This window comes from Bombus terrestris, chromosome 4 (genome assembly GCF_910591885.1).
Source record: "Bombus terrestris chromosome 4, iyBomTerr1.2, whole genome shotgun sequence".
Lineage (NCBI taxonomy): Eukaryota > Metazoa > Arthropoda > Insecta > Hymenoptera > Apidae > Bombus > Bombus terrestris.
In genome coordinates, this window is record NC_063272.1 from 7,421,935 (window position 1) to 7,444,827 (window position 22,893).

General features: G+C 36.7%; 3 protein-coding genes across 6 annotated transcripts in view; 2 read left to right on the top strand and 1 right to left on the bottom strand.

Moving 5' to 3' along the window:
* LOC100644635 (chorion peroxidase) overlaps window positions 1-18,831 on the top strand; it is a 34,808-nt gene extending 15,977 nt beyond the window's left edge. The window contains exons 3-17 of one of the 3 annotated variants that reach the window (XR_007223635.1): window positions 2,161-2,240; window positions 2,498-2,591; window positions 2,893-3,084; window positions 3,155-3,351; window positions 6,599-6,851; window positions 7,992-8,137; window positions 11,123-11,364; window positions 11,799-11,931; window positions 12,019-12,146; window positions 12,222-12,331; window positions 12,636-12,728; window positions 13,018-13,187; window positions 13,867-13,975; window positions 14,832-15,099; window positions 17,593-17,669. Coding sequence is in view for 2 of the 3 variants with exons in the window: in XM_012308250.3 (XP_012163640.2) it covers window positions 2,161-2,240; window positions 2,498-2,591; window positions 2,893-3,084; window positions 3,155-3,351; window positions 6,599-6,851; window positions 7,992-8,137; window positions 11,123-11,364; window positions 11,799-11,931; window positions 12,019-12,146; window positions 12,222-12,331; window positions 12,636-12,728; window positions 13,018-13,187; window positions 13,867-13,975; window positions 14,832-14,922; window positions 17,593-17,739 (2,185 nt within the window). In the remaining variant the exon portion in view is untranslated. Of the gene's footprint in view, window positions 1-2,160; window positions 2,241-2,497; window positions 2,592-2,892; window positions 3,085-3,154; window positions 3,352-6,598; window positions 6,852-7,991; window positions 8,138-11,122; window positions 11,365-11,798; window positions 11,932-12,018; window positions 12,147-12,221; window positions 12,332-12,635; window positions 12,729-13,017; window positions 13,188-13,866; window positions 13,976-14,831; window positions 15,326-17,592 lie in introns of those variants that run through there. The other 2 variants (XM_012308250.3, XM_020862828.2) reach the window with 2 other exon arrangements.
* The window catches only part of LOC100644843 (centrosomal protein of 290 kDa), a 169,607-nt gene that overhangs the window by 132,159 nt on the left and 14,555 nt on the right, over window positions 1-22,893 (bottom strand). The window lies entirely within an intron of this gene.
* On the top strand, window positions 18,983-22,366 carry LOC105665714 (putative uncharacterized protein DDB_G0282133). The gene has a single exon (XM_048404826.1). The coding sequence runs from the start codon at window positions 19,814-19,816 to the stop codon at window positions 22,271-22,273; it is 2,460 nt and encodes an 819-aa protein (XP_048260783.1). The 5' UTR covers window positions 18,983-19,813; the 3' UTR covers window positions 22,274-22,366.

Sequence of the window (22,893 nt, forward strand, 5' to 3'; positions counted from 1 at the left end):
AATGCTTTTCTTACAGAATCTTTCAGCGTATAGGAACCTATAAAATTATTTGGAAAGTTCGCAGCATTTTCTATAGTTAATTTATTCCATTATAACCCGACATCATAAATTTGATGAAATTTGAAGAGAAAAATCTAATTATTAAATGTATTATCGGTCGATAGAAAAGATATTTTCCAATCAGAAAGAGATCATCTTAAATTCTTAAGATTTAATACCCTCTTATGACGATTTGTTTAAAATGTATATTTAGGTAAAGATATAAAAAGAAGCGGACGCTTATCAAGAGAAATAGCGTGCGAAACACGCTAATTCTATAAAAATAACGAACTCTTTCATTTCCATTTTCACTATGTATTTTCCAAGCAACTGAATATTAGAAAGAAACACCGTAAGAACATCGTAAAAGTCCAATTACCACGATTAGATAATTCGCGATTTTAATAATTTCCTAATCTCATATTTTCACAATGTTTCTGTCTGCGGGCCTTGGAAAATTGGCGCGGATAATAATTTATTAAACGTAGTAGCATACAAGTTATTAGACCAACCGCTATAACGCGAAATTACGCGGGAATGTGCTGTGTTGCAATTAAATTCAGAACGACCCTCAAGTGCATTCTCGCGAATACTTTCAGCGTGTACCCCATTACTCTATTTAATAACGATTGTGACAGGATAATCTGTGGGAAAACGTTCCTGAGCACAAGTAGATTTCAAGGCACAATTTACGAACACCATATGAGCGACAAGAATCTTAATGAAGTTTCACGGTGGCGCATTCGAGCCGTTTAATTGATACACTCCATAAGAAGATGCAATTTTAAGACGACGTACTGAAGAAAGTAACAACCAATTTTGTTGAAAGATCAATCATATTTGGTAACTTCGATGATCAAAGGAAGAGTGAATCAGGAACTGAATTAAATCAAATTTAATATATTAACTAGGTAAATTAGTGTACTAACTGCTAACTTACTTATATTTACTGCTAACTTACCATTAGATCTAATGCTATTACTTATCGACAAATGGTTGCATAACGTAAAGCAAACATTGTTGTATCGAAATTTGAGGTAACTTACGAATAATTTTTCATGATCAATTGATAATAAGATCGTATATTATTAAGATAAATAAAAAATACAGGTCCAGTGGAGTAATTTTTTCCAAAAACTCTTGTTTATCTCTAAACATAGGAAACGATACTTAAGATTCATTTAGTGAATTTTGTGACAATTTCCAAGAATTCTCGAAAATGAAAAATTCTTTTCATCGAAATTAAGGGTCATCTCAAAAGATTTTGTATAATACTATACTATTATCTAAACATTTCTAAATAGAAACACAAACATATTACGTAATTAAAATCATATAGGATATGAATATAAGACCCCAAGAAAATACCCAGAATTTAAATAACCGACCCAAGATCTAACAACAAATTGAAATTTCTCAGATTTCTTCATCGAAATTCAAATTTACCTACAATGTTCTCAACTTAGAATTTCTCCCAAATCACTTGATCCGAATACTATTTCGTTCGTAATAGAAAACTAACCTTTCTCAAACTAACGAAGCCCACGAAAGACGCCAGAAGAGAATCACCACCATCGATCATCACTGAAAGTCTCGCGGTAAGCAAAACCAACCATCGTCATCTGCTTCATTAATTAACCCAGCAATTTGTTCTGGTTAATTGCACACCCTGTTGAGCTTGGTAAAGTCAAAGGCGTGTCGAGGTCCGAAAGCAAAGAGACCGTCGACGAAAACCGGTGGTCGGTCAACCTTCGAACGTAAAAACCACGAGCGGCACGTCAATGTCATCATATTTCGTAGCGAGAAACAAGATATGTCAATTGACGTGCATTTCGCGTGCGCACGGCTCATACATGATAGTTTCGGGTTACCTTGATACAGAATATCTCCAGGCTACGGAGACGTACGCAGGTGCGTGGTGGCTTGAGCGAGTCAAAAGCTGCCTGGCTAACGAAAGTAGGCTAAAACGTTAGGTAATTGACTGGAGAAAGAAAAATTGATTCGAGGAACGAAAGCAAGAAATATATAGAGAGATACCAGGGATGGTTAAGATCTAAGAACAATAAAACCCGATTCAAGGATCGAGAACACGCGTTAACTTTCCGTTTCTTCATCTTTCAGCCCAGCGACAGCTGGATCGCAGACATGCATCACCTACGACGCTGTGAATCGCGCCTACATCGAAGCCAGAAAACGCATCAGTGAGTGTTAACAAATAGGGAAGGGAAATAAGCAGTAGATGAAAAAGAATTGTTAATTATAATCGGTGCAAGTAATGATTTACGCGGGATAATTTACCGTGTCGTTTCGTCTGTATGGAAGTTTCCTCGCGATTCAGTCGCGTTTGTCTTGAAACGATTACACCTCTAGCTCGTTATACCATTCATCCTTGGTTAACGCGTTCTTTGTTCGGTCCCGTTCGCGATCATGCTCACGCACGTTTCGTCGGTTCATGCAGATGTGGCGCAACCCAAGAGCAAAATGTGGCGACCGGAGGATCTGGCTACGGTCGGCGAACTTCTGCTGGATATCAGTTCCAACCTTGCTCAAACGTAAGAACTAGTCTATTTCTCTTTTTTCGTTTCTTACTTATTTCAGGGATTTATCAGTTAGGAATTTTCTAAGTAACCTCATGCGATCCAATTGCTTTTATTCACAAGATTCTAAAACAGGATCTGAAAAAGTTATCTATCGTATCGTGTGAAGCTAATGATAAGAAGCTCCTTATAAATTCTTGAAAAAAATTAGAGAATACATTTAACTAAGCGATAGATGTAAAACAGGGAAATTTCGCATAGACGGTTGCTGTAATTTATTACATCGATAGAAAATCACTAGATTCTATTACAACAGATATGGACTAACTTTCGAGGAGATCGAGAAGAGTCTACCTCTAATCGACACTTCGAAGACTTTGATCCGCGATGTGTGCCCAGCTTTCCTAAGCAACGTGGAGTGTCGAGCTGGGAAATATCGAAGAAACGACGGTCTGTGCACGAATTTACAGAATCCAACGTGGGGCTCCACTTTATCCCCTTTCCAAAGGTAAGTAAGCCACAGCTATTAAACTCGTTTATCAATATCCTCTGATGACAAATTTTCATTTGTCATATAGATTGATGAGTCCACGATTTGCGGACGGCTTAACAGCACCTAGAATATCGGAAACAGGTCATGATTTACCATTATCACGAGTGGTGTCACGCACCATGCATCCTGATGAGGGTTATCACGATCACGCTGGCACAGTCATGGTCATCGCCTGGGGACAGTTTATGGATCACGACTATACGCTGACTGGCACCCCTCTAGGTACGATTCCAAACCCGATAATTGTCTAGTTATACGGTATAACGTACGTAGAATAAATTAAAGGATGACTAGATTTTGATAGATAGATTAGGTTCCTACAAAATATTCGTTTTGTAGATAAGAGTAATACGATGGTTAAAACGACTAATTCGCAAGTTTTATATTTTTCTTACATACTTCTCATTTTGATTTCTGCGGTACAAGTTTTATGGTGCAGGGAATGATAATTTTAGCACTCCGGCAATTTCGATAGAGATTTAATAACAGATGTAGAATGCAGTATGAGAAATTGGAAATAGACAGTTACTGTAATATATTCTATCACTAGAGGATTACCGGGGAAAAATCAATAAAATTATAGACGAGCAAATTCTGAAAGCAAATTCTCCATTTGCAAACTTTATTCGTGTAGATTTAGAAACACATTTAGAACGCGATATGCTAAATTGTAAATAGACAGTTGCGGTAATATATTCTGTCGCTGAAGGGTTACCAGACAAAATCAATAAAATTATAGACGAGCAAATTTCCCGCCGGAATTCTGCATTTGCAAACTTTATTCCTGTAGATTTAGAAACACATCTACAACACGATATGCGAAATTTCGTAGAAACATTTGCCATAACTTCTATCGATAAAATTTTATTAAATAACGTCTAATCATTTACAACTTATACTAAACTTCGATGAAATGCCACGAAACGAAGAATATTCCTAAAACATACCTACTGTTTCATTAAATTCTAGTACAAAATAAGAAACAAAGCCAGCTGTACATAAACTAGAACCATACACGCATCGATGCAAGACAAATTTCTCTCTCGAGAATAATATCTCACGATTAATCGACGAAATGGCATTACAAGGAATGCCAGACAGACGAGAATGGCACGCTATCCTTAGCGAAGGGAACGGTGACCGAGAATTCGCGAGCAAAGAAAAAAAATGGAGAAAGTAACCGAGCCCCAATTTTCAATAGCAAATTACGTAATCGGTGTCGTTTGGTTGAGTTACATCAGCGTGTGCACGGGACGGCTCGTATATAGTAAACGTGTTATAGCAGACGTAGACAGCTCTCAAGCCCTTCTACGTCGAATATTTACCGTCTATCGAAACTAGGGTAACAGCCAGAGAAAGCGAACGATTGCCAGTCAGATAAACCGGTAGGCCGATCATGTGACTACCGTGGTGAAGTTTCCACGGGCCGTACGATCCACGCCAAAATCGCATGCGTCCACACGTTGCTCTCCTGGAACTTGGTAATTAGTGGCACCAGCAAGAAAGCGGTTGCTATTTTGTTGGTATATGGCAATTAATTGGATCGAATCCACGATACGAAATCAGCGACAGTGGTTCGATAGACCCGCGATAGTGAAACACGTATCGCGTCGGAAAATGAAAATTTCCGGAGTTTTTTTTCAGGTCGAATGGTTTGCGGGTTAATTAATTATTTTAGAGTTCCAGTTTTGTGCGTTTCCAGAGATTACTGATAGGTATTAAAGACTTTATAATTATAGTACAAATTATGGATTTGAACTGTTGAAAACTTTCAGATGGTTAAATTGTTTAGAACTTAGATTTTAATGCTTGTATTCAGAAAACAGGTGTAAGTACTTTTGATAAAATTAATGTTTATGTTTATTGTAAGAAAAATACGATCGTGTAGTTGTAAATGATCTGCACAGAGTATACTTAGAGCAAGTAGTTGTAGTGTTACATCGCGATGATTAGTATACGGATAGTTATCCTTCGATTACGATAATATGATTGATGTTACCTGTGAAGTAATTCAGAATTTCTTTACTAAATTTTTACGCACATTGAAAGAATTTCTTATCGATGATCACTTCTACCTAAGTACATATTGCGTCATTTATAGTGGAGCGTATTATGATTATTATACATATTATAGAACACTCGTTTTATGTTCACTGTACGAAATAATTGCGAAGATAAACATCCATAGTGCATTACACTGCTCATTAATAATTAATACGTGTAAATGACGATATGAATAATCATACTCCATATACAAATGTTCCTCATAACGATAGAACAAATCTAAACTATCGTACCAACGATCTTCAATCTTCTTCAAACGCTTACACGCTCTTTCGATGAACGACGATTACCTATCCATTAAACGCGACAGAACAAGGCAACTCTTATCGCAATCTTAAAGGGGCAAGAATTAATTTATGACTTAAGACAACCATCTAATCCAGCTATATATATAAAGAACTTAACAAATACCATCAAGACAATGGGAATTAAGCGAAGTAAAAATTTAAATCGATCATCAACCGCTTAATCTACAAACTGCCTCGCGTGCTGTCTCTTACGTTACTATTCTATCTCGCCTGAAAAATCATTTCCAACATTATGGTACTCGGTATGAGAACAAAATCGAATTCTAAAGATAATGATTCAAATTAATCCTCGTTGGTTTGATGAGATGTTGTCAGGGGGCGAGATAAATTGTTATTGTCCAGATGCAACGTATCAATTTTCTGCTTACTTTATTTGGTAATGATATTATGAAAAAAGGCTTCTTCCGAATGGGAACGTAAAAGACAGCGTAAATTTTCGTTTATTGGTTTTATCTATTACTAACGACAACGTTCCTTTATCGGGAAACTTATTTCATGACAAGCAATTTACGTAAATTACCTATTAGAGATTTGCATTAAATGATATCCAAATAGAGATTCGTTTCACCTCTTAAATATATTAGACTACACCAATTTGGACATTTCATATATTTTTGTACACCGTGTCGTGTCAATTGATGAACGAAAATTGCAAATAAAATGTCACATCAATTTACCTAATTGGCCCTTAACACAGTAATAATCTATGATTTATGCAAGTTCTCGAAAAATTTAATTAAAAAGAAATCCGAAAATATCCTTATTAAAAGAACAATGCTTGCATGAAGATTTATGTCACTTCTTAACGCTCTCGCGTGCTGTTTCTTACGGTACAATTTTATCTCATCAGAAAAATCATTCCCAACGTTACGGTAGCGAGTTTTGCGGTTCTCGGTTCACGCCTTCGAATCTTCCCACGTAAGCCACGAACGGGAAACGATGTATCCATATCGCGGGCACATCGACATAGAAAGTATACACGACGCTGGTGTAACCGCTGTCGTAGTAGAATTAAATAAATAACGCTATCATAACAGTAGACCAACGGTTAGCTAAGGCCATATCGTATGATCGATGAGCTGGTATTCCACTTGTAGATCCCCTGAACCGAAACGACCCGGAGGAATGTTGCCATCGGCCACAACACCTGAAGAATCCGTACTGCAACGAGATCCATATACCGGAAGACGATTATTTCTACAGGCTATTCGGCGTGAAATGCATGGACTTCGTTCGCGCCTTTCCAGCCGTTCGACCTGGTTGCAGACTTGGCTCCCGTGTGCCTTTTAATCTTCTGACAGGTGTGCTTGACGGGAACACCGTCTATGGTATCTCGGAATCATTCGCCAGGTAATTGATTCTTTGTCTTAATGTTGATGGTCGAGAGTTTTGTTGGGTGGTCTTTCGAAATGATTTAAATTCGTGATTCTGGCACAATGGCGATCCTAATTCAGTTGAGAAGATAAATGGCTTTCGTAGGTTTATAGGTTATAGGTTAATTAGGTTTATTGGAAGCTAACGTTTTATAAGTTAATGGTTTTATGTCATGCATAAATTTTTCTAGCAATTTTTAAGTTTTTCGACAGTTCTATCGAATTAAAAGTTCCTTCGTCCATGCCATCTTTCACCAAGGCCTCTCAAGTCCGAGTATTTGGTTTCTACTAAGTGTACTTCTTCTACTAAGTGTGTTTTTCTCTAAAAGAATCACACTTCCTCATTCTTCCACCATAATTATATCGTCGATTTTTCCTTAACGAGCCAAACAACAATTCGTTAATAACAGCAAAACGCGTTCAATGATAATCGAACGACTTGCAACACGTCTGTTCGAAACTCAAAGCTGTGCCGTCCGTTACGTCAGCTTGGACAATAAATCAGCATTACGTTGTTCTACATTTTCTAACGTGTAGTCTACGTGTATACATTCTGTTCCTCGCACTTTCTAGTCCGCTCGCATTATGAGATCCACGATTACACAATCGGGAATCCAGGGACTCTTTCATCCTTTGATCCAGTTGAATTCGGACCATGTTTCACTTTGGGCTGTGGTTAGATGCGTGTTCTGTCGAACGAAACATCTGCAAAGCGCAATGCATGCTCTCACAACAATCTACGGTGGCTACGAAAAGTATTTGAACATACTTTTATTTTCCAATGAAGCCTTCTTCCATCATATTCTACAGCAAAGTTTTGTAACGATGTGAAAGTACTACCAAATGATACGAAACTAGATACACCTGAACCTAATTAATACGTAAATACTATAACTACAATTGTGTGTAAATACTTTTTGTAGCCATTATATAATATTTGATTATCCTGATACATTTGTCAGAACAACAGTTAGTCGGAACAAAAACAAACTGTAACCACAGCCTTAGGCGAGATAATTTCACTAATATGCGCGTGTTATTACTAATAATTTATTAATATGTATCATATGTGAATAGAGAAACGTTCGAGACACGTCCCTTTTGTTTCCATTTCCAGGAAGCTTCGCGCTGGTTATGGAGGATTGTTACGCATGAACCCAGTGTTCTCCGAGTATGGTTTGAAGGATTTACTGCCACTCAAGCTGGACATTCCCGACGAGGGCTGCACTCGACCGAATCGATCGATGTACTGTTTCGAAGCAGGTGAGTCTTTTCAATGTAAATATTTCGCATCCAAATGAGTCGCGAATTTTGCTATCGAATCTGAGATAGTTGGTTGGTTTCTGGATAGTATCGGTTTTAACTTTATCTAGTTTCTATTATAAAAACTATCCGAGGACTCACTTTTGCTTTTTCTTTCACAACGCTCCTTTTGAAAAAAGAATTGTTCTCTTTTTAATAACTTTGAGATTCTTTTAGAAAGTTACAAGTTTGTTGTAGTATTCTTGAGAGTAATGAAAAATTAAGCGACTGTCTGAATTGTAACATTCGTATCTTAATACATTTCGCCCGGATGATGTCATAAGACGTCAAACCAGGTGAACCTGACGGACGGTTGATGCTGATGTCTTAAGACTCAAGACCTCATTAATAACGCTCGACCAGTGCTCGTTCAAGTCCTCAGGTCAACTTTGAAAAATGTCTCAGGATCAGTGTGTTAAATCTAGATTATTCAACGTCCATCCACTTTTGAAGTCATTCATATCATTCTGAGCAGTCCATAAAGTACTATGTATCGCATTCTACAAGTATATTTACATGCACACAACAATGCCGTATAGAAACGTAATATAGTACTTCTTAAATTCTAACGCTATAGAGAGAAACAGATAAAAATAATTGTCTCAGACTTAGAAAGCTTCCAGTTCGTTTGATATTCTTCAAAATTAATAATCGGAAGAATTTTTTATTTTCCATTTGATGTTTAACGAAAAACAATGAAGAAAGCAATACGTCTCTCTTTTCTTCGATTGATTTTCAGCGCTTGATATTTTTCAAAATTAACCAAGTAATCATATCAAGAAACCTTTCTTTCTTCTGCTTTCGTTCAATGACTGGAGGAACGATTAATCACACGACAATCGAATCAAACGTACAAACGCCGGATCTAATCTCTAATCATCTGAGAATCGAGACTCGCCGGCATTGTAAGCAATGAGAAGTGAAAAACGTCGAATACGCCGGCGCCGCACGATTTTATCTCACCCCTGGCGTGTTCACCGGTCTGGGAAATAGTTTTCCCACGTTGTGTTCAACCAATCAGAAAATCGTGGTTATCCTACGCGATTATCGTGCTCGTGTACAAGACGAAATATGTAACATCTGTTGCAACTGTTCGATGCATTAACCTGTATTAGTTCCATCGATCTATGTTTCTAGTTCATGTTAGAATTGATATTTCTTCCGATAGAATGTTCAAAATGAACGATTCATAATTTTTCACAGAAACTTTATATACGACGCTGTGAATGATTTTAGACTCAAACATATCAGATCAAACGATGTCACACAGCGAATTATCGGCTTTCGTAAGAGAAATAGAAGGCGTAAAGACCATTTTTCAGCAAGGCGATACTCCTATTCATAGAACCGTCACTACGAAAAAGTGGTTTCAAGATTTCGGAATAGAAACGAAACATAGAAAACATAGAAACAAACGAAACATTAAATAAGTTAGTGAGTAGTGTACCTAATAGATATCAGCAACAATTTCTTGCAGACTTTTCACCAGAAATTATTGGAAGACGAAGGAATTCTAAGCTAACATCTACTTAAATTCCTATGTTCTTTAAAACACACAACAATCGCAAGCTTTTGGATGGTAGTACGCTGGTCGCTGCAATTTCTTTCCAATGCAAGTTTTGTTCTAAGCTAAGTTTAAACTAACACGCCAAATTATTACATTCTACGAAACGCGTAATAATTTTAAATTTTTGGCCAGTAATTTACCTTACGTTCTAATTTCTTTAATACGAGTTTCACGTTCCGATAGCTCTGGATTTTAATCTCAACATTAACCACGATGTTTTGCGTAATATTCGCTTTCGATTGAAAGCGGTGTAACCACGTGACGAGGCAACAGCGAGAAAAATTGATTGTCTCGCATGGTGGAATTTGTTCGAGACCATGGCTATTTACGAAAAGAAGTAGGTCACGTGTCGCTGCCGGATAAAATGATAATAGGGATCGCATTATGTATAATACGGAACAGTGTCGAAATTCGGGTGGAAATTCTGCTTCGCATTCTGCCTCGTCGAGTCAAAGAACGGCGATGGTTGCTCGACCGAACAATTATCGGCGTGTAACGCGATGTGTAACCGAGAAAGGGAGTGGTCCATAATCAAGGTCGACGACTTTATTCGCAAAGTTGCCGTAACGAAATGAAAGCCTGGTGTATTCGATAATCGCCTCAAATCTACCATGTGCATTTCGTTAAGTTCTAGCGATTCCTAACTATTCGACAAGAGTCACGATGAATGTTGAATTCCAGATTCCTTGAATTCAGATTGTGAATCTGCTGTTAATAACTAGAAAAAACGAGTTATTTCTCCACTTGAATTTTCGATCTCTTGAATATGAAACTTTTTTCATTTATGGATTTCCATTTTTTAGAACGTCGTATGGTTTCCGTTAAAAATAATATTTACATTTGCAAAGACTAAAATCAAATTCTAATGGATTCAGGCTGGAATTAATTTGCATTTGTTAACCTTTAATTATTGTTCTGCATGCTTGACAAATTAATAGGTGAAAATTTCCCTCTTTTATTTCTATTGTTTATCGCACGAAAATTGATTCTATTCTAGAAAATCACAATAGTACAAATTATTTTACGTTACATACTAACGCGTTGCTTGGAAATCTTTTGTTACATTTTTACGAATTTTGTATGGTTCTCGTAAAACATCTACTTCCTTGAAAGAAATATTTGAATTAACTAATCTATGATAATAATATGAAATTCTAATGATATTTCTAAGCTAATAATAATAAAATTAGCTAATAACAAATAACACGATAATTAACCTAAACAGGGAAGTGAAGAAATCAGGGGAGAAAAGGAAATTCCTCGAATTGATGTATAAACAGCAGAATGCGGCTGTTCCACTTTGTTACAGGAAAAATCATCTATTTTTCTTCGGTCACGAGCAACATTCTTGCTGAACATACCATAACTTTTGCCTTCAGGTGAGATAAGAGTGAACGAGCAACTTGTGCTAACCTGCATGCACACCTTGATGGCGCGAGAACACAATCGAATAGCGAAGACCTTGATTCAAATTAACCCTCATTGGGACGACGAGACACTGTACCAAGAGGCAAGACGAATCGTTATTGCTCTGATTCAACACATCACCTACAACGAATTTCTGCCCATTCTACTTGGTAAAGATGTCATGGAGAAATTTGGCCTTCTTCTTGAGAAAAATGTAAGAGACGATACCGTTTCCTGAATTGCGATTTACACAAACTGATATTTTTCTGAATACCGTTAAAGAAATAAAATCTACATGTTCCAAAGAGCGTTTGAACTTCGCTATGAATATCTTCAACTTTGAACTTTACTTTAAATATTTTATACTTTGAAACTTATTTTGGATATTATTTTTGTACGTTTGTACGATAACTTATTTTTGTACGTTTAAATTTTCCATAAATGCATAAACATTCACAGACATAGTTTGTAAATCTTTTTTAATTTAGAATATTGAAACAATACTTTTAGATTTCCTTTCGTTCAAAGTTGATCCCTGTGATGATTCTTTTAAAATAATTACATTGAAATCAGCGATTTCGGTTTTCCCCATCTACGAAAAATAAAATATTGTATTTCATAATCGTATGTACATTTCATTTCTTATAGGCATACTGGGACGGTTACGACGAAAGCGTGAACCCAGCAGTGATCGATGCTTTCGCTGCTGCAGCCTTCAGATTCGGCCACTCGTTATTGCCAACGGCAGTGGAAAGATGGAGTAAAGCTCATAAATTTATCGGTGAGTTAGAATGGAAAATTTCAAGACCAAGGAGTAAACCTCGAATCCTCAGATAATTAAATTCTGACGATAATCGTTTCTTTAAAGCCTCGAAGAGACTGTCAGACTTAATTAGAAGACCGTTTGACCTGTACCGTGCTGGAGTTTTCGACGAGTACGTCATGGGATTGATGAACCAAGTTGCTCAAGCTATGGACGATTCTATCACGCAAGAAGTATGAAATATTCTTTTATATACGTACAAAGTGAAAAAAAAAAATCAGAGAAATACTTATTCATATGAATTCTAGGTGACGAATCACTTATTCAAAAAAGTTGGAGCTAAATTTGGACTGGATTTGGTCTCATTCAACATGCAACGAGGTCGTGAATTTGGTATTCCAAGTTACATGGAATTCAGGTTGGCACATTTCGCTAGAGATATTCAGTTTATACAAATTTACAGGGACTTTATAAAAACATTCGATTCGTAGAAACCCACTTTAGATACTTGGTTTACACAAACTTATAAAATATTGGCTTGGCAACTAGGTGATTGCGGATTTTGTCATTAGATGGCAATGCCAGAATCCGCAATCACTTAGTTGCCAAACCAATATATTTACAAAGACAAAGATAATTCGTGGAAATTTTATAAATGTATTTCTATAAATTTGAATAAATCTCTCAAACTAAAAACTACCTATTCTCATTCTACTTCTCAGAAAATTCTGCGGACTTCCGTGGGCAGACACCTTCGACGAACTACACGGTTCCATGCCAAACGAGACCATCAAACGCTACAGCTCGATCTTCGAGTGAGTATTATCCGTATACCAGTCCTCAATCTCTATTTATAAACGATTCAGCTAAAATTCGAAACATATTCCAAACATTCGAATCCTAAATCAATCGCAACAAACACGGACAGCTTATGATGTCAAAACAGATTATTCATTGAATCATCGGTAATTCATTACGTAATAATTCAAATCGATGCTAATTTGCCTCGCGTTAAACATTCTAAAACACGTTATAATCATCATTTCTAGGGAATGAATATAAAATCCCCGGAAATAACGGTGTGTATTTTAATTCGATGTTTAGTCGTCCAGCTGACGTGGATCTGTGGTCCGGTGGTGTATCCGAGAGGCCACTTCCGGGTAGCATGCTCGGTCCAACCTTCGCCTGTATAATCGCCACGCAATTCAGCTATTCCCGTCGTGGTGACCGATTTTGGTACGAGTTGCCGAATCAGCCATCGTCCTTCACTCTCGGTAAGAAACCTTCTCAATCGAGAAACTCGAATAAATTGGAATTTATGGGTACGGTATGGAACGAGAAAGATCGGTAACCAGGGTATTCTTGCACAGCGAAATTCGTCAATTAACGATATTAGAGAACTGACAAGTTACGATTTGTAGACTACGAACTGCTTCCTTGCAAGTTTGCAATCTTAGAATTTCAGAATTTTGCAATTTTAGCGGGTTAAGTAATAAGTTCGTTCGCCTTTCACCAGCACGTACGTTTCAAGGAATCGCGTAACAATTATTTGACGAAGGTAAAGATACAGATGTTTGAATTTTTTGGTGAGAAATACGTATTCTCGAAGAAATGAAATAAACAACAACATAGGCAACTCTGCTGATCGCATTACAAGCATAAAAATAAGAACACTTGACGTTGTCACGTGCTATTTTAAGGAAACGCAAGAAACGAACTTATTTTGCTCGATCTAATAGAATCTCGCTATTTTAGAATCATAGAATTTTAGAATTTCACAAAGAACCGATTGTTAAAATTACTTGTCTGCAAAAGAAAAAATAAAAATAAAAATTTCCGACTTATTCTGTGTATACAGTAACGCTCCCTATTAATTATACCCAATGATTAAACGAAATAATTATTATGTGAACGTTTTCTGCTATCAATTCTGAAGTATGTTTTCTTTTCCAGATCAACTAAACGAAATTCGCAAAGTGCAGCTTGCTAGAGTGATCTGCGACAATACGGACCTGATCGACACCATACAGATATATCCCATGGTGTTGCCCGATCATGAAATGTAAGTAAGACGCCGTGGGTTGAATTCGAAAAGGTTACAGACATTTGTGGCAAGTAAAATGTGTAGCGAAGAATCGATTACTGGCTCGGAGGAGATTGAATGTCGTTTTGAAGATCGTAGGTCGATTCGAACTGTACTATTAGTGAATTACATCGTTAGAATTGATCAAACTGCACGAACAAGGTAGAGAATGAAAGTAACGTTTAATTTCATTGCGTGATCAAATCAACACCTATTTGTCTCGTAATGCATCCTCCAACGATGGTTTTAGGGACACGTTCTTTCATTGAGAAAGTTTTACAATATTACTTGTTCCTATAACATTTATTACTGTTATTTATTATACGCTGTGTTCTATCTATTATATATTATATTTATCGTTGACGCGATTATTCTGTTTCTAATGACGTTTAATTTCTACGATTACTATTAGACATTTTAATATTTTATATGAACCACTCAGAAGCCAAAATAATTTCCGAATTCAGTCAAATTTCAGTCAAAGTTTTATGAAATCAAGTCGATCGATTTGTCTCTTCAGTTCGTATAACAGTTTGCTACTAAAATTAGTTTATCTCAAAATGGACCACTAAGTTGCAGGTCACTGATAAGTTGCATCAAACCGAACATAATATCCAAATAATTAAACCAATGAATTTATGATAAGCCGAACTTCACATTTTTAGAACACAACCTCAGCAGAAAATTTTAAGCGTTCTTCATAAAAATGTATGAAGACTATTACAGGATTGTCGCACATTATTTTCCTATTAACGTAGTCGCTCGTCCGTTTCGTTCGCAATGAAATCATCGAACCTATCATCTGAAATAACGCAACTCATATGTCACCTTGCAGAAACCCACGAGTACCATGTCGAAGCGGCGTGCTACCAAGCATGGACCTGAGCAAATGGGCGGAATTCCCGACCGCGAATCAAGCGCAATACGTGAGTAATCTAGCGGACAACTATCAAGCATACGGAAAGTAAAAAGGCTGTTTTTTAGAAGTAAAATTTAGAGAACCTACTGCCTAGACGAAAGACCACCACCATGTAGTGAACAAGTCACGAGCCAAGAAGCACGACACTTAGCCAACCCCTTTCACCCTGAGACACACGATTACGGTACTGTAGCATAGCGAAACTATCGACATGCTAGTCTGCATGTTGCATTTCGAATCAGCTTAGGGATCACAGAGGTAGACGAACAGTTCTAGCATCCGAATAGAACCCGCCCCCTCCCTCCTCTAGCGACCTTAATTAATTAGTATACTCGATAAAGACACTTAATTTATTGCCAGGCTAGAATTATAATTTATATTCAATATAAATTATGATTTTTTCCGTTGTAGTTTCTTTGTTTTCTTTTTATACATGTTTTATACGTAAACGGATATGTAAAGATAATATAATTAATTTTAAGTAATTCCATCACGTTTAACGATTTAGAAGTCGATGACTTTCTATCTATATACAGTGATGGAGAAAAATATCGCTATAGACCGGAGTTTCTTGTAAAATCTTGTGCGAGTCTGTAAAATTTATCGCTGATTCCTTGTTCAATCTTTTTGTGAGATGCGACCATCGGGGCTGAAATTCAAATTTGTCGTAATTGGTTGTCGTTAAACAACTGTAGAAGTGTGTAAGGAGAAACGAACAGCTTTTACCGGAATGTAAAATTTTGATCGCCGTTAAGTCGATTCTATAAATGTTCTGGAACGTATACACGGGCAGAAGAGGGATTTTGCAACGTTAAAACAGAAATTTTGGTTGCTTGTAGCGGTTATTCGAAGCAAAGATTCCACGTAACTGTTTCAAGAAACGAAATCGATGTCGCAAACGCTGCCAATTCTCGCCTGTTAGGCCTTACAAAAACATTTGAATAAAGAATTGTGTATTTTAGAAATTCACCTAGAATTTTATGAGATACGCTTGTCTGTGCTAATACTTTTGTTCATCGCTATATCTATACATACGTTACGATCCAATTACAATTTTGTAACGTACCTTTATAATAACAGATTTACGAAAAAGCGTAGTGCGACACGATCATCGAATTTTTGCATATTGTTTGCGTATTATAATCGAGTCGAACGAGGGAAGGAGATTCAAGTGATCGAAGTTGCAAATAATACGAATTCGTTGCGTAATGGTGGTACGCGACAGGGGCGCGTTCACGTAGGAACAACTTCCACGCCGACTGCTTTTAATAATCACTCTCAAAGTACGTTAGAAACTGATACAATAGAGAGAATTTAGCTGTGCCTGTGTCGCGTTGTGTCACAGTCGAAACCAGTTGCAAATGATTGCACGATTCATATGGATTAACAAAGGTTGCGAAACGGACGACTCCCTTTCATTCAACTTCACTTCGTTTGTCGTTAGTTACCTAATAGAGAAGTAAATATACGCGAACTCGTCTTCATATTACGAGAATATTACGATGGTAGGCCATCGCGCGTTTTATTTCTCAATACCTGTCGAATACTCCAATTGTATCTTCACGGTGGGCAACCATTTTCTACGAATTTTATTTTCCCATTGATTTGAAACAATTCCAAATGTCAGAATATCACAACACGTTACTTGATATACGGTTGTCAGAATCGTGATTACAGTTTTTTAACCCTCCAATTCTCGTTACGTTATTTTACGTTTCGGATATTCCAAATTTTTTACGTACTACATAACCGAAGTAATCGTTTAATAGAATCCACGAAATTTCCAATCTTATCGTTTTGCACTATTAAGGATGAAAATGAACAAAAATTCAAGCTATGAGAATTGAGGGGTTTTAAGTCTTTTGATGAAATTATTCGGATCAAGTATCTACGATGAATCGTCTCTGTATCATAAGTGGAAAATTGTAGCTCTACTATCGTCACACATCTCCCAGATCTCTCTAGAACGACTTTTAGTACCATCAAAGTTTCTATTTCCCTTTCTTACTTAGCTATCCTTACATAGAATCCTTAATTTATTCTTCGTACGTAATAAGTGCGGATTTCTCCACCCTTCAACTTCTCACAAATGCATAAAAATCCGCAGTCCAGTAATAACTCCTACACAATGTACATAATAGCACGTAGCAAAAGCGCATTCCCTCCATGAAATCGCACCAACACGGGTAGCACATTTTTACTAGTGTCCATTCTCTAGTCTTTCTCTCTATCACGATAAATACAATTTTTCCCCTGAAATAAAGAAAAAAAGAAAAAAAAACAAGAAAAAGATCATAAAGCAATCCATTTTTGTCTCCAATTTTCAATAGAATTTCTAACAAAATTTGAAATTTGGTTTTGTTCCTTTATACAAAAGAGGAAGAAAGAAAAAAGTGCGAAATATCATAACCATCCATCTGTCTTCGATATTTTGATAAAATTGGAGATTTTTATTTTCTTGTATAAAAGAAACAAAAATACTAAAGGAGTGAAAAAAGTCATAAAAACTTCGTCCCTATCTGTAATTTTTATAAATAACATTTTTAATAGAATCGACATGAAAACACGAGTTTTGAGTTTGTAAACGCGGAGAGGATCTTGACAGGTTTCCCACAATATTCTACGAAGGATTATACGATGCACGAGCACCTACAAATGTAAACCTATTGTACTATAGCGATTGGTGGAGGAGCACTTGCTTGATGTACCAAGAGAGCCAACGAGACCGGAAAAGGTGCGGAACCAATACGACAGACAACAGGTTTTGCAACTCTTCTTTGAGAGCATTAACGGCATTGCTTCGTATCTGGGATTCAGAAAATAATCGCGCACCAACAACTAAGTATGGAGCACCGAGGGTGAATCACAATCGCACAGAGATTATATTTAATTTTCTCGAACAGAGAGTATATTTATGTTACTCATTTTCCATTTATATATGTTCGATGTCGAGAAAAATGCTTGTGATCAATTTACATGATTTTATAATAGCAGAAGAAGTTTCTTTTATTATAAGTATTTTTGTTTAGATTATATAGAGTAAATAATACGCATTGTCGTGTTATCAACGTTGTACGAAGAGAAGAGAAATAAATTGTTTCGTTCACCCTCGTACTGTCACGCACATTCGAGCACTTTAAGACACTGCCCATTTATATTTATGTTCTATGAAAATATTGACAGAGTTGATGATAATTCTAACGCAGCAAGTATCATACCAAGCACGTAGCTAGCATAAGCAACACGATTCAACACACATTATCAAAATCTGCGAACATAATTTTAACTCCATGAACATCTTCGCATTAAGAATACTGTGTTTGGATCCTTCGGAGCTAATATCGGCCAAACAACCTACTTAAGCCGATGAAACTTCGAGCCATAAATAACTACCCTTTTATAGGATTCAACAATCACTTTGGAGAGAGGGTTAACAACTAATACACTAGCGCTGAAACACGTAGTAATTTATACGATACTATACATATTTTATATCCGTGTGGCTTCCTTCTTATACGATCGCGTATACAATTTATCGAACCAGTACGTTCTTTTTCTATCGTCGTTATAGACGTACCACTTTTTCCCCATCATCTTCTACCCTGTCTTCGTTTAATTGTAGTATACAAATAAGAGAAAAGGCGAAATGTGGAGCGTGAATCTAGCATTTATCTCAGTGTTTGCTTCAAGTGTTATTGTATTATTATATACAATGTATATACACGCGTGCACGATGGCTCATGGAATAAATTTCATATTACGGAAGACTATACGATTGTTTAAAGCGAAGATAGAGAAAAAAGGGAACGGCGATTTCTGAGCCACTGTACACTCGTACTCTTTTAGTTTGTAATTGAATTTTGTACAGTTTAAGTATCGTGAACGAATAAAGTCACATTAACGAGAGTGCCATTTATGGAACCTTCATCGATTTTGTGAATTTTCCTTTCTCTTTCTTTTTCTATCTCTTATTTATATTATCATTACGATATTTGATTTGTCATTGGACGAATCAAATGTTGGGTAACTTGGAAAATCGTTAGTGGCATTTGGAGTTTTCGCGTTGTTCTATGCAGTAGCACGGTAAATATTTCACCACAACGAGTTACACAGCGAGCACGTAAAATTTACTACCGATGTCGGGAGAGAATGATTTACAAGGTAGTTAAAAGCAGCACCTACGTTTCTTGTGCACCGACTCGTTCGATCGAAAGCACAATGTGAAATGACCTACGAGCATTCGTACTTGAAACATCTGTCTAGCATTAGATTATTTGGGAAGTTCGTGGTGTTTTTCACAGTCGTTATATATCTCTGTATATTTCAGCGTCTGAACTAAATTAAATCTACTGTACTTTTCGCAAATTTGTCAACTTTGTTACTTGAATACATGATCAGTCCCCAACCTAAAAAAAAAAAAAAAAGAAAATGGAACAATTGCCTAACTACAAAAAACATTCTTTAAAAAGTATACATATCATCATTTTTATCTACTTTTTAATTTATTGAATAGCTTAAATGATAAGATGGAGAAGACAATTGTTCATCACAAACTTCCAGGATGAAACAATAAATTGGAACAAATACTAATCCAAATTGGATATTAGATGATTAACATTAAGATGTAAATGAGTGTAGGAACAAGATAGAGATAAAAATTAATGAGAAAAATTCGAGATCGCTCGTGAGAAAGTGTCTTTCAACGAGACAACATTAGGCAAGGAGACAAGAGGAGAAAAATGATGAAAGTAGAATGCTCGATACCATTGTGAAGAAAATTTTCAAGAATACATTGTCTAAATTTGTTCAAGATTTCACCATGAACTTTCCGGACAATCAAATGTTAGATCCTTTTTGCACATGTACATTAGTATCTGCATCGATCTCACTATTCAATCATGTCATTTATGAAGACAATGAGTAGAGGTAGGATAACAGAGATTCGAAATTTTCAGACAGCAGAAACTGGTTCGACTTCAGGAAGAATCGAGTCGCTTTTTACCGCATGGAAACCAATAACGAAAATAGAAAACACAACGGGATTATCGAAGAAGATGAATAAAAATTCTTCAAAGAGAATCAGTTCTATAACATCGCCATTACGTGATCGCAAAATAAATAAACATAATACTATCAATACATTTACTAAACGCGCGAATAACGCTTCTATCAACATTTTAAACACCACGGAACTCGAATCTGATTTAAATTCAAATCTTCTTGTCGAAAACAAAGGTGCTCAAAGTATAAAATCTAACAAAACCACGAGTAAAAATAAAGTCGAAATATTTGAGACGTTAAATAATCATCGAGAATGGGACACGATCGAACGTATTAAGCGTTCCTTGGACAAAAAATCCAATTACGTAGGCTTCAGAGAACAAGTTCCCTCTTCGAAGAGATTCTATCGTCATCCAGGCCTAAGTTACGAGGAGCAACAAAATCAACTTGACCACATGATCCAAACAAGAAATATAAATCAAAATCTCGGAAATGCGACGAATAAACTACTTGACACGTTCGAGTCATCGCAACCAGAGACTACTATCGAATACCCATCGAAAGAGCCAAGCAAACATAGTTACGTCCCAATTTTTCCTAGTTGCAACGATACTGAAAATTTCGAATCAAACGATTCAGACAATAATACAAGACAAAATTTAAGTAATCGTAATAACGATAAAGTAGATTTTGCAGAGACACAAGAGGCCAAAGATTTAAAAATTGATAGAAATGTGTTAAACGAAACGTTTCAGGATACGAATAAATTAAAGAGCTCGGTTAGACAGCAGAGAAAGGACAATAGTTACATCGATATACGGGATCACCAGAAAAGTGTCGGAAATGTAACATCTGCTATTGCTGAGTATAATCCAAACAAAATTCCGTACGTCGAGGTGCCGGATTATTCTGATATCAGAGAGGAAAGTTTAGACGAGGGAGATCGCAGAGAAAATGAAACGAGAACTGAATTTGTCGATCCAGAAGTATCCACTGATCTTAAAGAATCTGCTAAATCACCCAACGATTCGTCCGAGGGAAGTGTAAAAGACAAATCTAGAAAAAATTCAAGGCAAAATTTAAGTAAAGAAAGGGAGTCAGATTTGACGAATTTGGACAAACTTTCCGACACTGACAAACCCGATAAAGATAAAAGTAAGGAAAGCAATTCAAATTTTACAAACTCGGGCAAGTCTTCGAAAACCGACAAACAAGATACAGTTAACGGAAATAAATCGTTGGAGGATTTAGGGTTTAGGCAGAATTCAGATATCGAGGATAATACGAAACCAAAAACATCGATAGGCTCCAAAGAGTCCTCTGAACTTTCAAAGAACGACGAACTTGAAGAGAACGATAAAAAGAATCTATTTAAAGATTTAAAGGATGATTTAAACAACGCCAACCTTAAGAAACTGGAATGGAAAGAAAATGCGAGGGAAGGGAATGGCGAGCCACAGGAAGATTCTGAGGAAACAGGGCAAGGGGATTCTGAAAGTAAATCGGGGCCCATAATTTTCGATATAAATGAATACAGGAAGCCATTCGATCTAGACGAATTTCTTAAGGACGATCCGATAATGAAAAAGTTGAATCTGCTCGAAAAGGAGACGCGGACCAAGTACGGACAGAACGGGAAACGAGTTTCAACCGACTTTAACGAATCCGAAAGTGATAATACGTTCAGGGAACGAGCGAATGGCCGAGGGAATTCAAAGGAGGTTCGAGACACTTTCGATGATTTACCAAGATCGTATAAATCCAGTGACTTCGCTGATATGTTCGCAAAAATCGACGAAGGAAACCACGATAATCAAAACGAAGGGAATAAAGCGAAAAAAGGAACGGAAAATGATAATCAGGAAAGTAAAGAGTTTAATAAAGAAAATAGCGACGATGATTTTTTGACAATTTTCAAAAAGGAGGATTTCTCGTCTAAATTTGAGAAAGAACAGGATAATGAAAGTGAAGCGAAGGAGAAGGCAAGGAATGATAATGTGAAAGGTAAAGATTCCGTAGAAGAGAATAGTAACGAAGATTCTCTAATAATTTTCAAACAGAACAAGGTATATCCTTTAATCAAATTTGAAAACGAAAAAGTATTTCCGTCTGGTTATTTAAAGAACGAGGAGAACAATAGAAACGTCGTAGATCGTAGAAGGAAGAATAACAAGTATCAAGAAGACAAGCACGACGCATTGTCGACGATCTTGAGCAAGAAAAGCCAGGTTTCGCGACTGGACGAGGACATCGATGGAAGGATCGAAGACGGGGACGCTTACAAAAACTTCTGGTCCTTAGAATATAAATCTCCGCGGTCGAGAGTCGACATGGAGGCGCAAGAAAGGAGGAAATAGCGGGATAGCGATTGAAATCTTGGCGAGACGTCTCGCGTCTTCTGACATTTTGACGTGCAACACGGATGAAGATGTTACGGTAGACCGATCTTGAAAGCTAGTCTATGAATCTTATATCAAATACTTTAAAACATTGTTGTTATATCTGTTAAATGTTTCCATTGTTTCAAAATAAACTAAAGTAAGAACGTGAATAAAGTAATTGTTGAATCGTGTGTTGTAAGTTTAAAAATTGTCAACGATGATTGAAGTATTTTTAAAAATTCAGATGTAGGATTTGGAATTTAGATTTAAACACTTGGAAGTGATTACTTACGATAGTTGATCTACGAGTCCGGGTTCGCGAGAGAATCCGGATACAGCGAGTTCCTCTTTAAGCAATCTGGCTAACAATCGATCGAAATATCTGTGGTCGGACGATTCCGAGAGTGCAGGAAATCGAAGAAATCGAATTAAGGTAAGATAGGCAGCGGGGTTTCCCTCGTCCGAGGGATGAATCTGGCCTCAACGGATATATAAGGCCGTCATCGTACAGTGCTCAGTGTCATTCGTCTGGTTTTATCAATTCCAGCAGCCTCAGCTCGATCCAAGCGCCAGCAACCAGGTAAATACGATCCGAT